Source organism: Pagrus pagrus (assembly GCF_965226575.1).
Source record: "Pagrus pagrus genome assembly, chromosome: 19".
In the NCBI taxonomy this organism is placed as follows: Eukaryota; Metazoa; Chordata; class Actinopteri; order Spariformes; family Sparidae; genus Pagrus; species Pagrus pagrus.
In genome coordinates, this window is record NC_140203.1 from 11,381,755 (window position 1) to 11,405,215 (window position 23,461).

Genomic DNA, 23,461 nt, shown 5'->3' on the forward strand with positions numbered 1-23,461 from the left:
ACACAAACACATTCCCACATATGTACTGTATGAAGCCAAACATACACATCCTGGACCTTTCACTTCCATTCATGCACACTGCTGTTTTCAATCAACCCAGGATCCTCCCTTGTGAATGTCACTAACCACATGCAATTCTCCTAACTATCTTGGGTGGTTTCCACCCCACCCAACCTCTCTTACCCCCTCCGTGAATCCATATCCATGTGTGTTTTTGCCTTTTTTTTTTTTTTTTCATGGTTTTTTTCCTCCAGCCATTTTTCTCCCGGGCATAGAGTACTAAAGATTTATGAGAGGTATCCTGGCTTTCTCTGACCACGCCAGCGCTTTCTCCTCTTCAAATAGTGCAAGGGCACGGCCTACAAGTCGTTCGATAACAGGTGCCATGTGTATAAATGAAGGCTGATGAACACATGTAGACAAATATGCAGTCACACAAGTGCATATGTTAATGTGCTTATCTTCAGATATAAGGATGTTTTCGCTCAAAATCTGTTTTTTTGTATTTTCATAACCGTGTGACCATTTTTTGCAATGCCATCTCAGTCTGAACAGTCATATCCAAATTCTTGCAACTATCATGTCACTCTACACTGACATTCGTCACAATTCTGTGCTAGTGAATAGAAAAATGCTGAAAAGTAACCCTTGAAATCCTGACATTTTGGATTCAGTCTGTTTCAATGAAGCCATTCACATCACAATCCCACCACTCCTGGCTTCAGCTCTGGAACCACAAACACCTCCATACAGATGTAGCAGCAATTGCTCCACAAAAAGCCATAATTCAAAATTTGGATCGCTTTCTCCTCATCATCTTCGTTTGCTCAAAAAATTTGCTGCCTTCCAACATAAAGTTTTTTTTTTAACTTCGGTAGCCTCCGTGTTTACAGAATTCAATGCGACAGCATGCTGTGAGACATTTTTGTTCCTGTTCTTTTGCGCTTGCAGGTCAGTTCAGGACCGTGAACAGTTCACACTGGAATCTGATATTGGCCACATTTAATATTGAACGTGAACAGCCAAACAACAAAAAAAAAAAATCTGATCTCAGCAATAAATCCGAATTGAGCACTGAGGCTTACAGTGTGAACGTTGTCGGCGGTTGCCAGAATGTCTATTGGAAGTTAATAAGTGCTGGACACATATGCAGCATCGCAGCAGGAAACGGCAGCTGTGGTATCCAGTGAGAAGCCGGTCCAAGCAGAGTTAACAGGGAATGGGGAGCTGCCACAAACAGGGACCCCTTCCAAGAGGGAAAATAGAGTACAGTTTACACACACAGCAGGTTAGACAAGCCCAGACTTGCCTCTGGTACACACACTATAGCCTGTGTGAAGGCAAGGTTCAGTGACTTTAAAATCTATAGAGCATCCACACACACACACACACACACAACCACGAGTGACACAATCAGAAATAGAGACACAAATAATGCTTTAAATTCAATGGTTCTGCATTTGTTATGATTATTGGTGTTTATGATTGCTTCCATCCACTATCTACACACTGATTGGTGACTCATTACTCTGCTGCTTTAATTTCAAAACCAAGTAACAAAACTTTCAATAAAATTATGGTACGAGCGCAGTGTCTCTCCCTCTGCACTACCTTGGAGGCAGGCAGGGGTGACAGTGGGAGACTTACATGCCATTCCCAGTCGTAGGTTTGGTTTCCAGATTTAGGTTATGATGTCTAGAGGTTGGCAGGTATGCTGATCAACCAAACGTATTCATTATCCACCATGATTAATGACATGCTTATTTGGACCACCACCTCTGCGGTGGGTTATGTCCCAGGATCCCTACTTCAGTGGTGCCAAATCTCACTCCCTGGTTAAAATACATTTTAACTTAAAGAACAATATACTGCCACTGCTTATTACACACTCACAAGTGTCAGGTGAGGTCGAGTGAAACCAGCGGAAGCAGCCGCTCCACAAGTGGTCTGCACATGTTCAGTGTTAGCTAATCTTACAGCTGCCAATTCATTATCGTGGCCTCTAGTGAAAAACATGCTTTGACTGGGTGGGGATTTTACCACTATTTTGTCTTTAAAGTCAAAAAGAAGTAGTCTACATGCACTCATATATTGGACCATTGACTAGCTTGCATTCAGTTGCGCATTAGAGCTGATGTATTTTTGTAGGCTAGCCCAGAAGTTAACATCGCCTCCCTCGACAAAAAGCTGATAGAAGTTTACGATACTTACATGTTTTGTTCAGCAAGATAATCTTCACAGATAAACACCACTTTTATCATTTCCGAAGCATAAATATTTTCTTTTTTTAAATGCCAGTGGTAAAAAGCTAACGTTCGTCTGTAAATGAACTACATCGCGGTCGCATGTCTTGATTGCGCCCCCATTTAACGTCTTACTACACTACACTATACACACTTGACTATAGATTGATTAATCTACAAGTTAAAAAAAGTTAGAGTTAACAGTTTGCAATCAAACGGAGCTGCGTCTCCGTATCACTCCGCAGTCTCATTTCGTCACTTTTTAGCAACTGCCTTTTGTAAGCCACATAAACTCGTTGAATTTCAAATGTGGAGTATCACCTGTCATAGCTTATGTCGTAGAACAAAACGTGAAAATTCTCTGAGCACCTTATTTTTCGGGCATTTAACTGAATAATAAGCTAGCTAGTGATAAGCTAGCTAACTTGTACCACTACCTAGCTAACATAGCAGGGTTTAGGTAGCCATTTTTTTTCCCCGCTCTTTAACATTACGAGTTAGGAGGGTTTACCAAAGGTTTACATGTTATTCCCTACCACTGAAGCATTTTCTCATCAAAGTTAAACATAGCTAGTTTTTGACAAAGCATTGTTCTCACCTTTGTGTGGCATTCCTCCAGTGTGTTTTTTTAGTCCCTGTCATTTTCAAAACCTGGTGCCACTTGTACCATTGTACACACACAGGGATAGAGTTGCTAGCCTAGCATCATTAAGGCTACAAACAAATACAAGTAGGAAACACTGCTGCACCTGGGACGTTTGACTTGGACTTTAAAAAATACCAAAACACATTGATTAAAATATCACCATCATGTGCACATAGCTGCACAAAGCCACATGCATAACATCCAGAGTATGCTCGACGCTGCCACTGCCAGAACCACAGAGTAATCAGAGGTGCACAGATGGGACAACGAAACTATTTTTATAACTTAATTACCTCATTCCTAATGCCTGTCCCAGTATAGCTGTTGTAATATGTATTCACCAGAGGGCCAAAAATAGAAAAACATGAGAGGAAACTTCTTTTTTTATTCTACAATTCTACTAATTTTAGCATTCAATGCACTAAAAAACCCCTAATTTAAAAAAGTGGGGAATCACAGCAAAGACATGATCTTTAACCTTGGTTTTTGGCCTCAGCCCTAATATGGGCTGTGGTACCATACAGCACCATCCATTGGGAAGCGACCTCCTTGGTCCTTCCATGTTGTCCCACGGCCTAAGTGACATGAATCCAGTGAGTCATTTGCATGTTTTGAGGTTGAGTCAGTCACCAAAATGCTTTGCATGTCAGGGTATTAAGTCAGAAAATCAACAGTAGGCCGACCTCGAAATCATGATATCATACTGTAAACTGCAGACGAAAGGTGGTTTCTGGCTTTGCTTTTAGGCCTCCATTAAATTTGCTTTGAGTAGAAACAGCTCATTATAATCAAGAAACTGACAAAAGACTGAGATCCCATGTGGAGTGAAGGATGAGGAGGGAAACATTTACATTTATTATAATAAGCATTAGTGAGATTACACTTGCGCCACAAAAAATAGACACACAAAACCACCTTACAATGACAGCATTCAATGCCATGTGTTAGTAAGTATCTCACTGTACCTTCAGCCTCTCGTGGGGACCAGTGTCCAGAAGGTGCACACGGGCGTGGGGAAGAGGAATTGGAGGCGTACTGCAGTAGAACTCTCCCCTCAGTGCATTTATCACACACTGATCCCAATTCTCTAGGAAACCAACAGACAGGCACAGCAACCAACTTAGATACAGGCCAAATACACATCATTTACACGGCGTATAAAGACACTGTAATGACAGTAATGTTAAATTATGTGACAAATTATGAGATTTTAAAAATGTTGATGATGGTGATTCAAATTATTTGGCTCACATTGAGGTGTTTTAGTCATTTAATTACACTCTCGTTATATTAACTCAAACGATGATCAATAATGTCATAAATCTCTATCAACTTTATCACCGCACACACCCACATCTGTTGGCAACCTATGTAGCTCATTTCACCTGTCGTAAAAGTGTCCGGAAATCGGTGGAAACCACTCCAGGGTGATGGAATTATGATGCTGCTCGACCACTTGGGGTGCCATTGGCACCGGAGGCGGTTTGGAGGCAGGTTGCCAGGTCTGGTAGATGAGATCTAGGTAGCAGTGCATCCTGGCCACCTGGTTCAGTGTGAAAGAGTCTGTGCAGGCATCATCTGCAGGTAACAAAGGTAGTTGGAGGAGTGGGGATTGGACTTTGGATTAATCAGTGGCAGGAAAAAGAGGTAACAAATCATTCCACAGGTCAAGATCCCATAAATAAAATAAAGCACCAGTTACATTTAAAGCTCCACTTGGTATAAAGTTGATTTTTGAGTCTCGTTCTGAACTGACACAGAATGAGACTCAAAAATCATCTTCCTTACAAAGTGGACAACAAAAAATGTTTAACTTTTCCACAAGATGAGTGACATGAAAGGACGTGCCCCCCGCTGAGTCCCTGCTAAATTCCACACCTGTCTCAGGATGCACACGGACTCAACAAATTCCTCCGTGAGAGGCATGACTGCAATGTTTTGCCCAGGTAAGCGCCGTCTCACCTGCATAACTCATGTAGTTGTTAAATGGCGTGTGTGTGAACTGCCGACAGCCACAGGTTTCGTTGCCCGGTTCTGGATCGTGGCAGCCTTTGTATTTGGGCGTGGGGTTGGTGTCCGCACACAGATCTCCAGTCTCCATCGACGGCTCGGTCTCCAAACACGCATCATTGCAGGACTCGATCTCTGATATACCTCGAAACACGTGGTAAAGCCCAAGACTGTGACCGATCTCGTGGACCATTGTGTCAGTGTGGCCAAAGGTGCCGTAGAAGGAGGGGTTCAGCACAATCCCGCCTGAGAAAAAAAAAACAGAAGGAGATACATCATGTAAACTGCAGCGTGCACACAGCACAAAAGCCTTTTACGAGTGTAGCGTAAAGTAATCGTGGAACTGTAGTAAGATTCAGGCAATGCATTATTAATGGGCCTCCTCAGCTTCATTATCACCTTCTTCCCTGTTAGAGCTGTGATGATGAAGGCAGAAACTGCTTGAGGCTTGAACTGTAATTACTCAGAATCAACAATCCGGGCTGCCAAAGAAGAGCTGTGTGCATGTGAGCGTTCATGCGTGCAGGCATGTATGTGTGTTTATTTGTCTTCTACCCAAATGTGTGAGGGCCTCTTTGTCCCAGGGCCAAGTGGCAACCCCCGCCAGATCTTCATCAGAGGAATTGGCAAAGAAGACATTCAGGTGAGTCGAGCCATCCAACTGCAGAACCTCTTTCAGCTCTTTCACGTCCAAATAGGCTCTGGAAAATAAAAGGAAGAAAGAGGATATCACATTAAGTTAATTGCTCTGCAATGAGGATAGTCTCTTCCTCGAGAATGCAGATTTCACCAAGGCAAAGTCTGACAAATAACAACAGTGTTCCCGGCCAGAAAGAGTTTATGTAGTGTTATCTTTCAGGAAAACAGCTCAGAATTAGGTCCCTGTTGAATTTAAATATTTTGTTAAAGTGTTTTGGCAATTGCAATCGCCCTTACACCAACAGAATGAAGGCTGAATAGGGATAATTGACCCTGTGAGGTTGGAACCGGTTGGCGTTTTAACCAATACGCCCAAATAAATAAAGACTTAACAACTTCTCTCCTTGCTCTGCCTGAAGTACCTTTTCCATTCTGTAAGCAGAGTGAATGTTGGCCTCGCTACAAGCCGGCTTTCAGTTTGATAATCCCAGTGCTGGGCGATACAGCCTCAAATTAATATTATGATACATGATATGTATGCCTTGATATTTTGAAATCTCCTCAAATGCACTTCATAAATGCTAGGACTCGGTGACAAAATGTTATTTTTGACCGGATACCTTGATATTTTTTGAAAGTCAATAGTCAAACAATTTCTGTCTATTCCACTATTTCAAAGCAGTCCCACTTTCTCACTTACACTTGCGTAATGGAAGGGAGATTACAGACCATGTTGTCCATGTTGTCTACGAAGTGCAGAAAGAAAATAAACAGTAGAATACCCCAAATATGCAGCTATGGGTGTAAAGTGTGTTTACAATGAACTGTTGCTGGTGGAGACACGAAATGCCAAGCCGCAATGTTTTCATGTGCAAGATGATGCCGGATGTTTTATGTCGGCAGACAGTGAATCATACTATAACCAGCACAATAAAACTTGTTTTTTTATTATTATTTTGACTGTTTGCGACAGCATCCTCCAGTGTGGTCCTTCTTCATTCTGACACACAGTAACAGATGTCATGGCAAGCCGGAGAAGTTGAGAACAGGTGCTGATGGGAATAAATCCACTTTACTGTATAGTAATCATAATAAACATTGTAATGTAGTGACATTGCTTAATGTTTTGTTTTTTTTGTCATGGTCTTATAGGGCTGCACTGCAATTAAATGACACAGTTGCATTTTTATTTTGAATGGACTGAGTGAAATAAACCAACGACTGAACGAGTGAATGACTCCTGCTCGGCTGTCATACACACATATGTATTTTTAATGTGTGTTGTGGAGTGACACCGAAATAAAGTTTATCTATCTATCTATCTCACATCGATCAGAGCAAACGCTGAGACGTGAAATGTTGTTTGAACATCCAATTGAATAAAAAATAGTTCAAAAATGGAAGTTGGCCATCAAGCGGACGCTCTTCATAGTCACGTTCGAATATAATGTTACCATGAACGGGCTGACTTGTTTAAGTTGTTTAATGCCACTGGACTGTGGATTTCTATGTGAAGGACTCGGGTCAGATTCTACGAAACAATCCAAAGGACGTGACTCTGCACGTTCTCGGGTGCCTTGTCTCAGTGAGGAAAGAGTAGCTAACGTTAGCTTAGAATTGGAGTTTGCTAAAAAATGTATTAAAAAAATAACGGCAAAGTTTTGGAGTCACTGTCACTGTCTAACCAATGTATCTTGGGATGTTATGTATTCAATCTATCTTCCCACTAGCACTAAATATACTGAATTATGTATTAAACAGTATATGAGGAGGTGCTCACATAGCCGTGAAATACGTGTCTGTGCAGAGACGCTGGTTCTGTTTGTCTTTGTTTAGGTTGCAAAATGTGTTTTCACATTTTTTCCTGATCAGCCTGACACATTCGAGTCAGCCTGTGACTTGGATTAATTGTTCAGATATTCTGATGTCTCCGTGTCCATGAAATAATGTTTTTTCTTGGCCCTGGGAACACTAACGGTAGCACTAACGACCGCAATCATTCAACACAATGAGATATCTTTCCAGCAGTGAAACTGTCATTCATTTTATGAACACATCAAACACATTTTTCTCTATGAGCTTGGCTGGTGGTCTTGGCAAACAGCATCCACAAGCTCAGTCATCTCTTGGAAGAGTCAATAATCTGTTGCATATGCAGAAGTGATAGTTTATTCCTTTCCTTTGGCTTTGACAGGCTTTGGAAAGAGATTCGCAATGGATACGAAAACGGGAGTTTATCAGAAACAAAACATGACAAAACAGGCCCTTACTATCACAAATTAGATCCTGTTCGGATGTTTTGACCTAGTTTGCGTGACCCAATTGCCCGACTTATATTTTGTACTCATATTTTGTAACCTCTTAGATCTTAAGATTAAATGCAATAACATCAAGCCTGGAACAGCATGTTTTTAGTGTACCTGGCCATATACAGCAGGGAGGGTTTCCAGCTAAAGGGAGATTTCACTGATCCTCATTTGTGGTTAAATGTTAATAACACACTGTGTAATCTCTCGCTGGAACACATTAACTCTATGCGGTTGGTACTCTTTTGTGCGTGGTGCCCTGTGTCGTACCATCTACTTTTGCATGCACTGGCCAAAAAATGGATTTGTGAAGGATTTAGGTGAAAGTGAAATGGGGCCCCTGAACATAAATAATGAAAGGGGTGATAGATGGATGAAAACATGAATCATGCAGCACGTTAAAAACTCTGACATTGTTTAAATGAGATTGGAAATAGGCATCACTCTGTGTACTTTGCAAATAATAGCGAGTGACTGATCCTATCTGGGTAGCTTTGCACTTATCCTGCATATCAGTTCTATATATCATAAGCACAAAAGATCTGGATCTACCAAACCTTTAAAATATATGTACATGTAAATTTTTTGCTATTTAATTTTGCAAGAGCAAACGTCATACCTTTCTTTAGTTTTTTTTCTTCCCTCAAGTGAATAAATACGAGGATAAAAGCAAAAATTTCAAACGCTCAAACCTTTGTGAAGTGCATAATCCTGGAGTGTGCTATTTATATTTACTCTCCCACTCAACAGCTGACTAGAAATAAAGGATATTTACACTTTGTTTGAGTTGCTGTAAAGTTATGTGGTAGTGGACGGTTTCACTGGACGCAGGCGCTCGGTTTGTTTTGAGGTCCTTTGCGTGCGAGCGAAGTGGGTGAGGTTATCGCTGAGAGTATAGCCTGCAAAGTTTTCTGAAAAATCGCACTCAGCAAGACCGACTGACCTGCATCGCAGTTTATGATTAATGACCTCATGATAACACAGCTCAATGTAGAGGGGATCATGAGGTTTCAGCCCCTTATAGAACAGTTTTCATTCAATGCATAAAAGAAATGTTAAATGCTATAAGGCACTATATTATTTTAGACCATTTTATGTGGTTTTGAGACTCAAAAGTTGAAAAAGAATCTATTTTAAACGTGTAGTATTTTCTTAAAATGTGTCCAGCTGCGGCAGTGTGCTCCTTCATCTTTTTTTGGTTAATGCTTCTATGTTGGAAAAGCAAATGTCTGCATAAAATATTAAAAGTTGAGTGTGAACTCGAGCTGTCTCATAGCGTATGTTCAATGTAGCCTAAAGGAAGCAATTTAAAAGTCAGTAACACTGGTGCTTGGCAGTGTTCTGGAAGAATTTACACCACTGAGATAATTCTCCCACTGCGACAAGCCTGCTAAGGTTACCACCAATGCACATTTCATATGCAGCTACACGAAATGTTTCATAACATCTCTACAACTTTGGTTGGACAAGTCTCTCTGCCTCAAATCACAAGCTGAATAAGAAGACGCTTAGTGAAGATGCAGTGTTCCCTCAGAACAGACGTTTTAAATAAAGTGTTCAGTGTAGCAAATGCTTTCTGCAAGCCTGTGTGAGAGCAACTGGGGGGACTCACTGGGGCCAGGTCTGAGGAGAAAGAGAGAGAGAGAGAGAACAGATGATATAAGGTCCCTCTTCCTAATAATTTCAGGAATTTCATTATTTCCTTAGAAAATATTTGTCCAGAGTTTTTGGACATGCATGAGGGGGGAAGGGGGTCAGAGGGGTTTGATGCTGAAATGATTGAGTCAGCAACGAGTTAGAGCAACAGTTCTACTGTAGGGTCAGAACCTAACTAGTCTGAGTTCAGTTACTCTAGCGCCCTTGGCCCTGTTCCAAAAATGTGCATCACATGCTGGATTGATGCGCAGGGGATGTTTCAAAGCAAAAGTAAACAGTTTTAATGTAATCAATTTGGGGGGAAAGAATGCCCTTTGTGTGTCTGCACGTGCATGTGTGTCTGCATGTTTTTGATTTCATACAGTCCTATGATCACAGATTTGGTAGAGGCTTTGGTCAGCAGCGACTGTAGGAAGTTGGTACCCACTGACTTCATCTGACTGAGTTAGGGACGGCTGACTACATTTATATGCACAAGCTGTTTAAATGGCTAATGGAAATGATTATTCCACCAATGTTCCTGTTTACCTGCAGCCGTGCATGGTTCGATTAAACAACTCAAACTTCCTCTTTCGGTCATTCAACCATCTTTCTGAAAAAGTTGGAGTTGCGATACTCATGCATATCCAAAACCCTCTTGATATTCTGGTCTCCGTAATGTTAAAGTACATGTGTTTCTCTTTCTGACCAGAAATTGGGTTTTTCGTCTGTGCATGCATCTCTACACCAGCCTTGCAAACTGTTGGCTGTGTATGGCTGTGTGTCGCAAAAGCCTCATTTAACAGGTATTTTCTGAATGAAAGGGAAGGGAGCGCTTCAGCTTCGTTCTTTGCTCCTTTAATGAAATACACTCTCCAGTTTTGATATAACCGATGCTATAGCAGTACCTACGACTAACCGCATCCGTAGCTGCCGAGATGGATCTGCGAGAACACGTAATCACGTGATCTCTGGAAAATCTGACTGCCTCGCAAGGTGTGCTGTTTACATAACCCATATCAAAGTAAGAATATTAGCATGTAAATGTAGTTATTGTGAGGGTGTTTGTAGTCAGTTCAGGCCTTTCAAACACGTTATCTTACTCTAACCTCCTTGCCAGTAACCCTTTACCCCGCCCCTGGTGTTCTCTCTCTCTCTCTCTCTCTCACACACACATACACACACACACACACACACACACACACACACACACACACCCCTCAACTATTTCCCCATCCCATAGCCCCTGTTCCCCTCTCTTGCCTCTCATCATACATTTTTTTTCAGCCGAGATGAGCCACTAGGGAAAGACAGGATTTTCCATGCATTTAACCACACCACTTTTCAGACATATCCTGGGAAAAAAGAAAGAAAAAAAAAACAACTTTAAAAACTTACAAAGAAAGAGAATGAGAGAGAGAAAACTGAGGGCAGGAGAGACAGAAAGGTAAGGTGAGTGCAGAAAAAGCTTGCCTATATTCGTACATCACTGCAGGGCATCTGTTGTGGGGAGATCCAGGGGTGCAGCTCAAACTGCCGTGTTAATGCTTTTGTATCTGATACATATTAAATGGGGGATTATGACTTCATCCATTTACACCCATATATAATTCATATAAGCCCATAAATTTGCCTTGTATACGTATGTCTGGGGCAGCATAGTGTGAAAGCTGGGGTGAGCTGGCAATGCAATGACCGTCTCACGGCCAAGAACACTTTTGAAATTGGAGGGGGCCCTCAGCTCCCCTGTCATCAAGTCGGTCAACACCACAGCCCCTAAACCCATCATTCATCTCTGTCTTTATTACTATACTTGCACGCTCCTCTTTAACCTTCCAACTTACTCGTCTGATTATTTTGTTCCCCTCCAAGGAAGACACGTGCACAGGAACTGTGTCAACGCTCAGATTCCAGAGATCCTGCCGCCACTGCTCGAGTTTGCAAAGGAGGATTTGGAGACGTGTGACATGGACCCTAACCCGGTGGAAATGTTCCCCATTTCTCCAGTTTCATCTGAAGTCGTAGCTTTTAATTGAATACTGGGTCTCAATCCTGGCAAAGGATGTAAATCTCTTCATCACCGCCTTCCTTGACTTCTGAACCACAATGACATTGCCAAGGCATTCTCAACTGAATTCCCCAGTGTGTCATATATTTAAAAGACCTCCAACAGTATCTGGCAACATACTGTCCCAACATCGACAGATGCCCTACCCGCCAAGGGGCCCAAGTAAAGCCCCTCCTCATTCCACTTTCCCCATAGCCCCCCAGTGAATCAGGAATCAGCCCCCACATGAGCACAGGTGAAACCTCGACAACAGGTGCTTTTATAAGTGTGCTATGGCTTTAAAGGGGAAGTGCAAAGTCCTGGTATTTACGCCCAAGCACTCCATTATGTTTTATGGGACGGGGGCTTAAGGTTTAGACGACCAACTGTAAAACACCCAAGTCAAGGGCCCTGGGGATTAGCTCTGAGCTCGAATACAGCAGGGAGAGGGAGTGAAGGAAAGAGAAAGAGTGGTCCATCCATTAACCTGCCACAGCAAGAGGTATTGACTCAGGAGGATAGAGAGAGACAGAGGCCAAGGGAAAACAGATGACCTATTAGCCTGACCAGGACTTCATTTCCCAAAAACACATTGAGGCCGAAATGGCCCTAATATCCACTTTGTGAAGGTTGTGCATCCATCTTGCTTTAGTTTTGGAAGCATTTTAATTTGGGGGGCTCCCAAAAATCCCCTGACTCTGACTGATCTTCTGTCCAGTTGCCCGGATAATACATTCATCTCTCACTGACAGTCAAACAAACACATCAGCTTCTCAAACAACTTATTGAGAGTGCCATTTGTTTTTCTGCCTTTCTGCAACAAAACAATGTAAATTCACATTGAACAAATTACAGCCGTCCCTAACTCAAGACATAAGAATGCTCAGCCTTACAATACGTACTGTCAGATAAAATCGAATACCATCAAAACCAGAAGAAGTGTCAAAACGGAGGGCTGTGAAAACAATGCAAAATATTTCCCTCAGCCAAATGTGGATGGAGGGAGGGGAAGGGGGGGATTATTATCAATGGTATTTTCAGAGGAGAGACTGTTGCAGGACCACAGAGCTGCCTGTGTCCTGTGCTAGCCAGATTTTTGCAAACACTAGGCTACATGTAAGTGGTAACAGGCGCAAACGCTGCAAAAACAAATGCAGGACCTCACAACCATTGTTCCCCCGCTTCGCAGTGCATTGTTCATCCAGAATTCCATAATTAAGGAGGAATGTCGAACTGTTTGTAGTGCAGCTCCCCAGACATACCATAATCAAAGCAAAATAAGCAACCACTTGAGGAGATTATATCTATTTCTTTGGACTGAAAATTCTCTTGTCCTCTTTCTCTGTCTTGCTGGTAACCCTCCGTTCACAAGACCATCCTTCAGCGGCTCGAACGCTGCAACGGCAAGCGTTTTGCCAATGGCTGATGTCTAAATGAAGTAGTTTGCCTGCCACTTGATGAATGAGCTTCTAATGATGACTAAGCTGCGAGGGATGTGGTGGGAATCCAGAGATGGAAGTAACGGCAAACCCACCTGCTTTTCCCCTCTGATGTTGTTAATTAGATGTCATTATTTAGCTATTTAGCGGTCGTTCTAAACAACAGAGTAGTGCCAAACAGACAACGCTTCCAGCTTCACTGTGATTGAAAACAGTCTGCTTTCCTTGATTCCTGCTATCAGGAGGACCCAAACAATCCCACACACTAAGTCTACTAGTTTTCCTCCCTTCTCGCGCGTCCCCGCTTGACAGTGGCAAGAAATACTGCAAAACATCGGAATTTCGCTCATTTTTGTCTCTTTATCTGGTGTAACCATAAAGACCCCCTGCACTGTCCACAAAAATGTCTCAGTCTACTGTGTTGAGTTTCACTGTACCAAGAAACAAACAATCCTGCTATTGGAGGTCTGGCACAAACCTTATTACAGCGGATTCCTGAGATTTATTCTCCCTGCCAGCTTTTACTCATCATCTACAAGCCGCAATGAGGACACCACAAAAACAAAAAATCGCATAGATTTATAAAGGGCTCTGTATTCTCCTAAAGTAGATGTATGAAACCACAAAATCTCTTGCTTGATGTACAGTACACCTAGGAGATGTAGAGACTCTGTAAATCTGGTATTGCCGTGCAAGTGAAGTGAACTTTATTCACTGTTTTTCCTGGAAAATTCTTTCAGGCACCCACGTTAAGGGACCCATACCTGCCTCCCCAGGAAACATGTCTTTCACTGGTTTCCTGGAGAGAGAGTGGTATGTCTTTGAAATTACTTTCCATCGCTACAAGCAAAAGCCATAGTGAACTCTCTTTTCTGACCTCTAATTGCCCTTACACTCTGTTTAGAATGTCACTTTTTCCAAACCAACTCCCTTGTCCAATCACGGCAGCTTAATTAGGACCACTGGGTATAAGTGAGTAGAAGAAGGTGGGGAGAGCTGTTGAAAAATTGATAAAAAAATGAGCGGTCTGGCCTACGCGTTTACTACCAGGAAAGTCATCCGGTTGCGTTTGTTTTGCCCTTCTTAAGTGTGGAACACTGATTGAACCAGGCCAAGGCTAGATTGGACTAGCTGCTCCCAGAGGGTTTCCCAGGCCACACAGGCTGGGAGTTAAGTTACACTCAGCCTCAGCCCAAATGGTCAGGAAACAGTAGGACTAGACATCAAAATCTCTCTTCAGGGACGCATGTATGGAAAGATTTGTTGTTTGATTTGCTCTGGGCATGTGAGGCCATGGTGTGGGGTTGGTTTACCAAAATGATTCAATCATGTCAACCAAAAAATGTAACAAATTAAGCAAGGAATGCTGCGGTTGGTTAAAGCCTTTTGGTTAATTTAAGTCTCATGTTTATCAAGCAGCTACTTAAGAGGATTACCGATGCTGAAAACATGTTAACATGCAAAATGTGGAGAAAGTGATCTTACTTGTGTGGAGAAGAGCGGTTGAAGCATGTCTTGGTCACGTCCGTCACATTGGGGTTACAGCAGTCGCCAAGATCGTAGAAGAAGTTTTCCCAGTTACATTCAGGGTCACATATACCATTCCCCTGCTTGTGGTCAGGGCAACGGCTCCGATGACCGGACATGCAGTCACCTGCGTCGAACCCCGTCAGCGGATGGTTGCATTCTGGGTCGCATGCATCATCACCGACTTTGCTGATATCACAGTTAGCTAGAATCAAGCGGTTTCGAAGGGAGGAATTGGTCACATTGTGAATGCTGAGCTCCCAGGTGATGTTGTACGGGCTAAAGGCATCATTTAGCTGCTGGTGCTGCAGGCTGATCTGGTGGTCGGAGACAGTCGGCCTCATCCGTGCATCGTCCCAAACATTTATGACACGATATCGTACTTTCTTGGGACGACGGAAGGTCCAAAGGTGGTTGTAGTTTTTGATGACTTCAACATTGTCGCAGACAGTTTGACCGCAAGTTGGAGGCTCTAGCGTTGTGTCCAATAATCCCTCCGAATTTCCAACGCCACCACCACCCAGAAAACCTAATCGTCCACCTCCTCCCTGCTCAGGCTGAGGAAAGCTACCATCTTTTACAGTAAGCCACTTCCGGCCTGGGTGCTCGAATGTTTCACGAATGACCAGCTGAGGTAGATCTTGGGGGTCCTCGTGGCCCTGCATATCCCTGATAATCTGCCTCTGCCCTCGGGCCTGCCTCCATAGACCCACCCTCTCCACTGCCCCCCTGTAATTATGATTCAGTGCATTCCCCCCAATCATCAGCACCTTGCACTTTTTGGTCAAATGGCTGAAGACATCGCCCGACTGCTCCCGACTGACGCCCACTTGGGCGCCATTCACAAAGAGCTTCATGTACACGCCATCATATGTGACCGCCACATGCACCCATTGGTTGGGTACGTAGCGAGTGTTGGAGTGGATGGAGGTCACTTTGTGGGCACGGTCAGTTTTAAGGGAGAAGAAGAAGCGGGGGTCACGATTCCCGTGTTCACTAACCGCCTGGATGCCAAGCAGCCAGCCTCGGTCACTGGAGGCGTAGAAACATTTGTCGTATAGTCCTGTAGAGAGAATGAAAACGAGTCAATTAATACATGGCAGCCTTTATTTTCCAGGTGTGAATGTGGAGAAAAATGAACCTAACAGCTGCCACTTTACTGATGACTCTCTTTTAGATTATAAAACTTTTTGAGATGTTCAGAAGTCACGTGCATACGATCCTTAATGCTTATTTATTTCGGCATTTGTTGTCCAACATGCCGATTAGATTTCTGTGCATTTGAACAAATGCACTGGAAATACATTCTGTGCATTTCCATGGTATTTTAACACTCTATGTTATATATATATACTAAAAGGTGTGTTTTTCAGAGGGAGCCTGAAAATGTATTTAAGATTAGGGCTCAAATGTATTACTATGATATATTTCTTTTATATCTAAGTCGGTGCTGCCCTGGAAATTGGGTGGAAGTGCATGTTTAGCTAAGGGAGACCCCATGGAAATCTCTTTGTATAGGCTTCTCGTGAACACTGAGCGCATTTAAAGCTGTTCGTGTAAATGTCCCTTGCCAGTGGGGTAGCCAGAAAAGGCTAGTTTCTGCTAAAGTCTTGTTTTTGTAGAGGCACCAAAACACCTTTTTCCTGTTTCACTTGGACCGTGCATGTCAGCTTCAGCATGGTAATGTGTTTTCACTTCTTAGGGGATCTCTGAATGTTAACTGTTTTTTTTGTTTAGCGCTTGTTGAGGTACGTGTGTGCAGGCACACAAGTTCATGTCTGTGTGTGTGTGTGTGTGTGTGTGTGTGTGTGTGTGTGTGTGTGTGTGTGTGTGTGTGTGTGTGTGTGTTACTGCATGTTCGTGACTATGTGCATATATCCATACGGTCCAGTCAAAGTGTGCAAAGATTCCAAAGCACCTTGACGTGCCTCACAAGGTCCGTCTCTGCATTTCAAAGTCTGTGTGTTCACAGGTGATTCTGGAGCAGGACTTTACTCTTGTCACAAGAATACATTCCTGGGATTTGATGTCAGGGTAGCACTTCTAACCATTAAATCTCTCCATAAAGAGACACTCAATCTGTGACCTGCACACCAAGCCCATTTAAGTATGGAGTGTCCTTTGCAGCTGCGTCCAGGATCTGTGCATCACATGCCTGTAAATACCCTTCATATTTGCCTCTGCTGCTTTTAGTATGGTCTGAAATTATAAGCTGATAATTATAGTGGTGATCACATCTTTGCCTCAATGTTCTTGTCCACTCAGATGCCTTTGTTCCCCATCGATTAGGCTACCTGAGCCTGCAATAAGTGGCTGGCTAATGGTGATTGCACGGACATCTTGCTAACTTTGACCCGTTTCTAATTAGATGCACACGCCAGTATGCATTCATTAACTTGGTATTTCAATGGACTAATGTTCAAAGAGTGAGGGTTGGGTTCAGCGTCAAGGTCAGTCCTTTGGTGGATGACGTTTTCAGGCTTTCCACTACACTGGAAGAAAAAAGCCTTCCATCTGTCAGCTAGTGCACTCAAGGCTAAAAGGTGTGCTAAAATGCTCGTAGGGCTCCTAGCGTAAACAGCTGTCATAATTCTGCCATGCTCAATTAATCTAACACACTACACTTTTCCAGACCCTGCACTGCGCCTCCTCTGGCTCACACCAATACACCTACACACACATATGCACATACTTATGCAGACATGCATATATACACGCTCATGGGCAAACACACACCCTCCCATACGCACGGACAAATTGAAATGCTGAAGTGCACATTTGTGTCCTCTCAGAGACACACACACACACACACACACACACACACTTGCACGAAGGGATTTGCATGTGCACACACTACGGTAGAGAGCTGTTCCTGTCAGGTTCAAAGGCAACCTTCCCCGCACACTTGCCATTTGTCTTCTTCCAAGAAAAACACACTCAGGAAAAAAGAAAAAAGTAAAAAAAAAAAAAAATACACACATACACACACAAAGAAAAATGTCACAAGGACTTGATAAAAAGCAGGGAGGAAGGGAACAATGAAGACTTAGTTTACTTTTTGAGCTGTTCTGGCTCTGAAAGGTCAAAGAAAGGCACTTTTCATAGTCATATACCAAAGTGACCGCCGCAGCAATTTCCCCGAGGAGACAATGGAAAATTCCATTGATATGTCAAAAACAAACTTAATGAACATAACAAGGATATTGATTGTAAAAATGTCATCACGGCACTTGAAAACACTGGACTATAAACATTTGACTTGACTGTCAAGTTACACTCTGAATTATATCAACTGAGTCATAAATGATCTACCAATAGTTGCACTTAAAGGAACAGTTCACCCAAAATGAAAATTCAGTCAGGTGAAGTTTCGTGGTCCACAAAACATTTCTGGAGCTAAACAGCGAAACAGCATTTTAGCGCTCTCCTAAATAACTTAAGTAGATGGGGACTTGTTTTAAAAAATGAAAAAAACAATAAATAAAATGGCTCCATATGAGCTGTATGGTCACATCCGGCGTAATCCAAGTCTCCATAAGCCCTAAAATCTCAAGCCGATTTGAAAAGATGTTATTTACAACCTTTTTAAAGCCGAAATCTTGCTCCGATGCTAAGCTTAAAGCGTCAGTGCACACCCCATCTAAAGTCGTACATAAGCTCAACCTGGCATCGAGGGTGTAAATAACGTCTTTTCAAATAGACGTGGGATCTCAGAGCTTCCAGAGACTTGAATTACACCATACATATCATTTATGGAGCCATCATATTTTTTATTTGGTTGTTTTAAAACAAGTCTCCATCTACTTCAGTCTTTTCGGAGAACGCTGCGACGCTGTTTTGCTGAGAAGCTGCAGAAATAGACTACGAAACTTCACCTGAGTAGATAATGATTGCATTTTTATTTTTGGGTGAACTAACCCTTTTAACATGTTTTTCAATGTCGGATGACATAAATTGACATAATTCATAACACCCATGAAGGCACAGTGAGGCTCTATGATATCATCATCATGATAATGATTCAAACTAATGAGATGACCGTGAAGATGTTTCTAGTTGAGGTGATGATTGCTGGGGATAACTGTTACACTCAACCCCTCTTCAAACTCCAACCACTTGCCAGGTAATTAAGTCATGATTTCCAGATCATTCATCTTTCTTTAAGTATCCCAGTTCCATTTGATTAAGATGAAACAGGAAGAGGATACAGTTTAAACTTGTCCTCAACAGGCCAAATTTGTTTTTTTGAGCAAATTTTTGTGCTTATCATCTCACGAGAGGACAGCACCAAAATATATCTGTTATCACAGTGATTATCTGCCAACGTCTGCAAATAATTGTCCCCAGCAGGTCATGGAAGAGAGCCACCGTTCCTCTTGTGTGATTTATTTTCCTCTTCCTTTGATGCGGGACAACCCAACATGACCCGGATACAAGGGCTAATAGGGCACAACAGAGTTTGCATAACATTAGGACATAGAACTTGATGTTCTGATTGTGGGGTTGTGTGCGTGCGTGTGGATGGGTGGGTGGGCACATGTACAAGGATGTGTGTGTGTGTGTCTGTGTGTGTGTGTGTGTGTGTGTGTGTGTGTTAACTCTTACAACGCTTCAAATACTTTTAAACCTGGGATCAATCCTGACCACATGGAACTGTCACACTCAGCGGCATAGGACAGCATGCAAAAAGCTTTCTTTCTGTGTTTTTTCCTGCTCAAAACAAATAGGGGGAAGCATATCGCCAGAGTAACCGCTAACTGCTGCTAACTGTATCTTACGTTAGCTAGTAAGCTCAGTTAACCATGCAGCTAGTAGTCCTATTAGCTTACTCTGCCCGGGACGGGAGCTCGGAGCACTGGGATAGTGTTGGTGTTGTTTACTATCCAACCGTCACCTCTTGAAGCTGGAAAGACATAGTATGAGGAGCATTTGCTAATTGGCGAGATGTCGGCATTTGGTTGACATCTCGCCAACGTCTTCCCAATTAGCAAACGCTAACCGTACTACATCTTTTCCGCGTAACTTCTACTCATTGGGCTGACGTCTGCAAGACGCGTGTGTGCTATCTGGGGACCGGCTTCCAGCATAACACAAAGTCCCACAGAGCCCCTTTAAAGGGCACAAAACGATCCACACTTATGTTTGATGACGGGTTTGACAAGTCATCCGTGGAGAGAACAGCTATTGATCCCTGAACGCTTGTTTTTCACCCAAAGGTGGTCCTGCGCTACCTCCCCAAGGACTTCTTCTAAAAAAAAGTGGTTACTTTCACTGAGTTGATCATATAATCAAACCAGAGAAAGCATATTATGCAACTTTAAAGGTCTTTAACTTGAAGTTTCTTGTTCATTTCTCTTATCCATTGTTACCAAATGAAGTTATTCCACTGAGTTATAGGAACAGTGTGTGTGTGTGTGTGTGTGTGTGTGTGTGTGTGTGTGTGTGTGTGTGTGTGTGTGTGTGTGTGCGTGTGTGTGTATGTGCAAGACAGAACTCAAAAAACATTGACGAGATTGAGTCACTGGAGCTGGTCAAGGATGCAAAAGCACCGGACCTCTCCAGGGCTTCCAGATTTCATTTGTTTCAAGCAGAGACCGCGCTCACTGTCTGATGATTCACCAGCAATTGCACAGAAAAACAGCAACATAAGTCAACATGTAACAAAACGGTAAATTGAAATGTGGAGGGAAGGAAAGCAAAGAACAGACGAGAGGGAGGAAGAGGGGAAGAAGCGGTGGTGGTCAAAACAACGCATTTATAAAGAAAAACAGCTCCTGCTGCTGCGAACAACACTGTGCTGGCATCAAAACAAGTATTTTGCAGAGGCACTGGGATTTTTGAGGCCTGAATTGGATTTAAAAGATTAGGCTTTATTGAATTTGTTTGGTCATCCTATGATTCCTATTTGCTCCTCTTTAGGTCGCCTCTCTGGCAACGCTGATGTGAGCATGATGGGAGTAGATCTTAAAAAATGAACGCATGAGATTAAACATGGATAGTAATCTCTATGGGGCAGAAGCGGTACGGGGCGAGGGGGACGGGGCACAACAACAACACCTGTACAAAATCATTTTTCTATGACGATTGTGTGCAAGAGGCTAGTTTATTCAACCCTACGTGTAGGTTGTTGTTTGCGCTGCATTACACCATACAGATGTTCCTGTTATTGTGTCCACCCCCTGTAAATCTAAGGGTCACTCAGGTCACGACAGACCCTCTCACCCCCTCCTCTCCTTCAGTTTCAGACTCTTACAAGGGATTGGTTTTGCAGAGCGTGTCCCTGCCAACTGGCTAGCACTACCTCGAAGTGTACTGTATCTCAACACACACACACACACACACACACACACACACACACACACAGACATAAGTGATTTATTTATGCATGTGTGTGTGGAGGGAGGAAGGGTAGCCAGACAGATAGAAAATAAAGGACCGTGTAAATTTACTCATATGGCTCGGCAAAGTCCCCAAATGTGCAGACTGGCATACAGGAGGCTGAGTTCAGTTCAGTTCAGTTCGGTTCAAAGGCAGCCATCTGCACGAGTACTACAGCAGGCAATGAGTTGTGTATGCAACGCTCCCTATCGGCAAAGAAAAGCACCGAAAAAAAAAAAAAAAAAGGAAGAAAGGGAAAAAAAGAAACGCTGTCCTGTACTGTAATGCACAAAAGCGCTATTGGTCAATACATATGATGCAGAACAGTTTTTGACACCTTTCTGGTGCTCCTTTTACGCACGGCTGCAGGACGGAGAGGAGTGCGCACAAGTGTCACAAGCGTTCACCCTGCAAGTGTCTGCGCGTCCTCCTCTGCGCAGTCAGTGAACAAGAGACGCATCATCACTATCTGATTGTACCTTAAATTAGAAACTCAGCCGAATAACCCAAGAATCCGCACAGTAGCGTTTTTGGAGAGACCGTGCACGGGCACCATGAAAGCACAAACACATGCGGGACATTTTCCGGGGGCAGGGGGTGTGGGGGGGGGGGACCCTGGAGCCCTCAAGTCCTGTCCCGTAACTCCGGTAGCCAATCCAAAGGTGTCGATTTTTTGTGTGTGTATCGGGGGGGGACACACACACTCAAGCTTTGCGGCTTGAGCTGCGTGCATGGAGCGTCTATACACACACGCACACGCACACACACACACATATACGCACAACACGCACAGCACATCTCTCCCGCTTTGTGCCCGACGTGACGTGCTCGCTCACAAAGTTTTGGCCATTACATCATAGTTTTAAAATAGCCAAGTCGGTTCAGAGAAATTACATTTTTACGCACAGTGACATCAGCTGGCGGTCAAGTGATGCAGTAGCTTCTATCTGCTTTGCCCGTGCGCCTCACTTAGGGTTTTATACGATCACAAACGCGCATAAATCATCCAACAGAAAAACGAGAGGGAAGTGAATTTGTCAAATCAGATTATATGGCAGCGATTTTCTCCCCGTGAGGCGATAAACGTGATCAACATCTTCGGTGACCCTGTGCTCGCACTACCCCAACGCATCCCCTTTACTTTTCTGAGCATTACATCATTGTCTGGTCTGATAGATGAACTCATTTTCAACTCGCTGAAACTGCATGTTGCTTTCTGTGATACACTACGGGGATGGGGAAAAAAATGCTGCACATGTGCATGTTTTAGTTCTCGTTTTTCACTGTAGCTCGCTGTGGATTTTTTCACTTATAAAAAGGGCTGACAGCTGGATGGATGTGTAGGCTATCCTACCTGCAATCACTGTGGGTGATCGTTGACCTCCCTCCGGTTTGATCCACATCTCCAGAGTGAAATTTCCTCTGGGTATCTCCACGCCGGGCTTCAGCCGCAGCTGATCTCCTCTGCCGGTGAAGTAGACGGCTTTCCCCCGGTCTGGAGAGTTTTCCTCCGCCTGAGAGGAGCGCCGACGCTGGCGAAGCACCCGTCGCTCCAAGCCGGGCAAAGACCGTTTGCCCCGGGGCAGACGTGTGGCACAAGCCCCTGGGATGGTGGCTTTCGCCTCCCTAATGCGCACCAACTCCCTCTTGGATCTCCCCTTTCTCCGGACTGTCCCGCACTCTGATCCAAAACACAAGATGAGAATCACCAGGCAAGACACCCAGGGAGATGTCCAAAGTTTCATTTTTCGGGAGAGGAAATGGCAAAAAAATATTTAAAATAAGAGGAAAAAAATAAAAGAAACAACGGGATAACTAGAAAAAAATGTATGTCCACAATGTTCTCCTCTTTGGAATCCTCTCGAGTTTTCCCTTCTCTCTTTTTTTACAGCGGTAGAATGTCAAAGCGTAGAAACTGTCTAAATAAACCCATAAAGCTATGCTGTTTTTCCCTCTTTATAATGCTAAGCCACGACCCCCTCTCTTAAGCAAAACTACTCTGGAGACATTCAGGGGACACAGGAATATTTGATTCATGTATGTGTTCCACGGTGCCTTTTCAATGGGTCTCATTTAGCCAAAGGGATGACTAATAAGTAATCAATCAAGAGGGGGGTCCGGCCGATGCCCCCCTCATCCCCTTTGGACGGTAGGAGTTACTCGCAGAAATCCACAGTTGTCCGCCAAGCTCTTGTCACACCTTTTTGTTGTTTCCTTATCCTACCCGTAAAACAGCACAAGAAATGGCACATATTAAATCCCAAAGAAAAGTGACAACAAACCGACCTCTCATATTTATTACAAGGAAAACAAGAGGTTGAATTGTGATGAGAGATTTAAAAAAAAAAAAAAATTGAAAAAAAAATTAAAAAATGAAAAAGAAAAATGGAATCCAAACTTCCCTTTTTGCGCGTGTGCCTGTGCAAAAAAAATAAATAAAAATAAATAAGAAAAGAAAGAAAAAAAAAAAGAAAGAAAAAAGAAAAAGTTGAAATGCACTATAATATCTGGTGGTAAGGCGAGTGAGAGAAAGAGGGGCAGAGAGCTGCAGAAGTAAGCATCGCGGTCCTCATTGATTGCCTGGAGCAGAT

At 43.2% G+C, this 23,461-nt stretch overlaps 1 protein-coding gene across 1 annotated transcript in view; it reads right to left on the minus strand.

Annotated features, from left to right (window-relative positions):
• pappaa (pregnancy-associated plasma protein A, pappalysin 1a) overlaps positions 1-22,615 on the minus strand; it is a gene marked incomplete at its 5' end in the record, with an annotated part of 98,451 nt that extends 75,836 nt beyond the window's left edge. The window contains 6 exons of the mRNA XM_084383238.1: positions 3,855-3,976; positions 4,275-4,467; positions 4,852-5,145; positions 5,455-5,600; positions 14,451-15,555; positions 22,225-22,615. Coding sequence (XP_084239364.1) covers positions 3,855-3,976; positions 4,275-4,467; positions 4,852-5,145; positions 5,455-5,600; positions 14,451-15,555; positions 22,225-22,615 — 2,251 coding nt within the window. The remainder of the gene's footprint in view (positions 1-3,854; positions 3,977-4,274; positions 4,468-4,851; positions 5,146-5,454; positions 5,601-14,450; positions 15,556-22,224) is intronic.
• Positions 22,616-23,461: the final 846 nt, after the last annotated feature.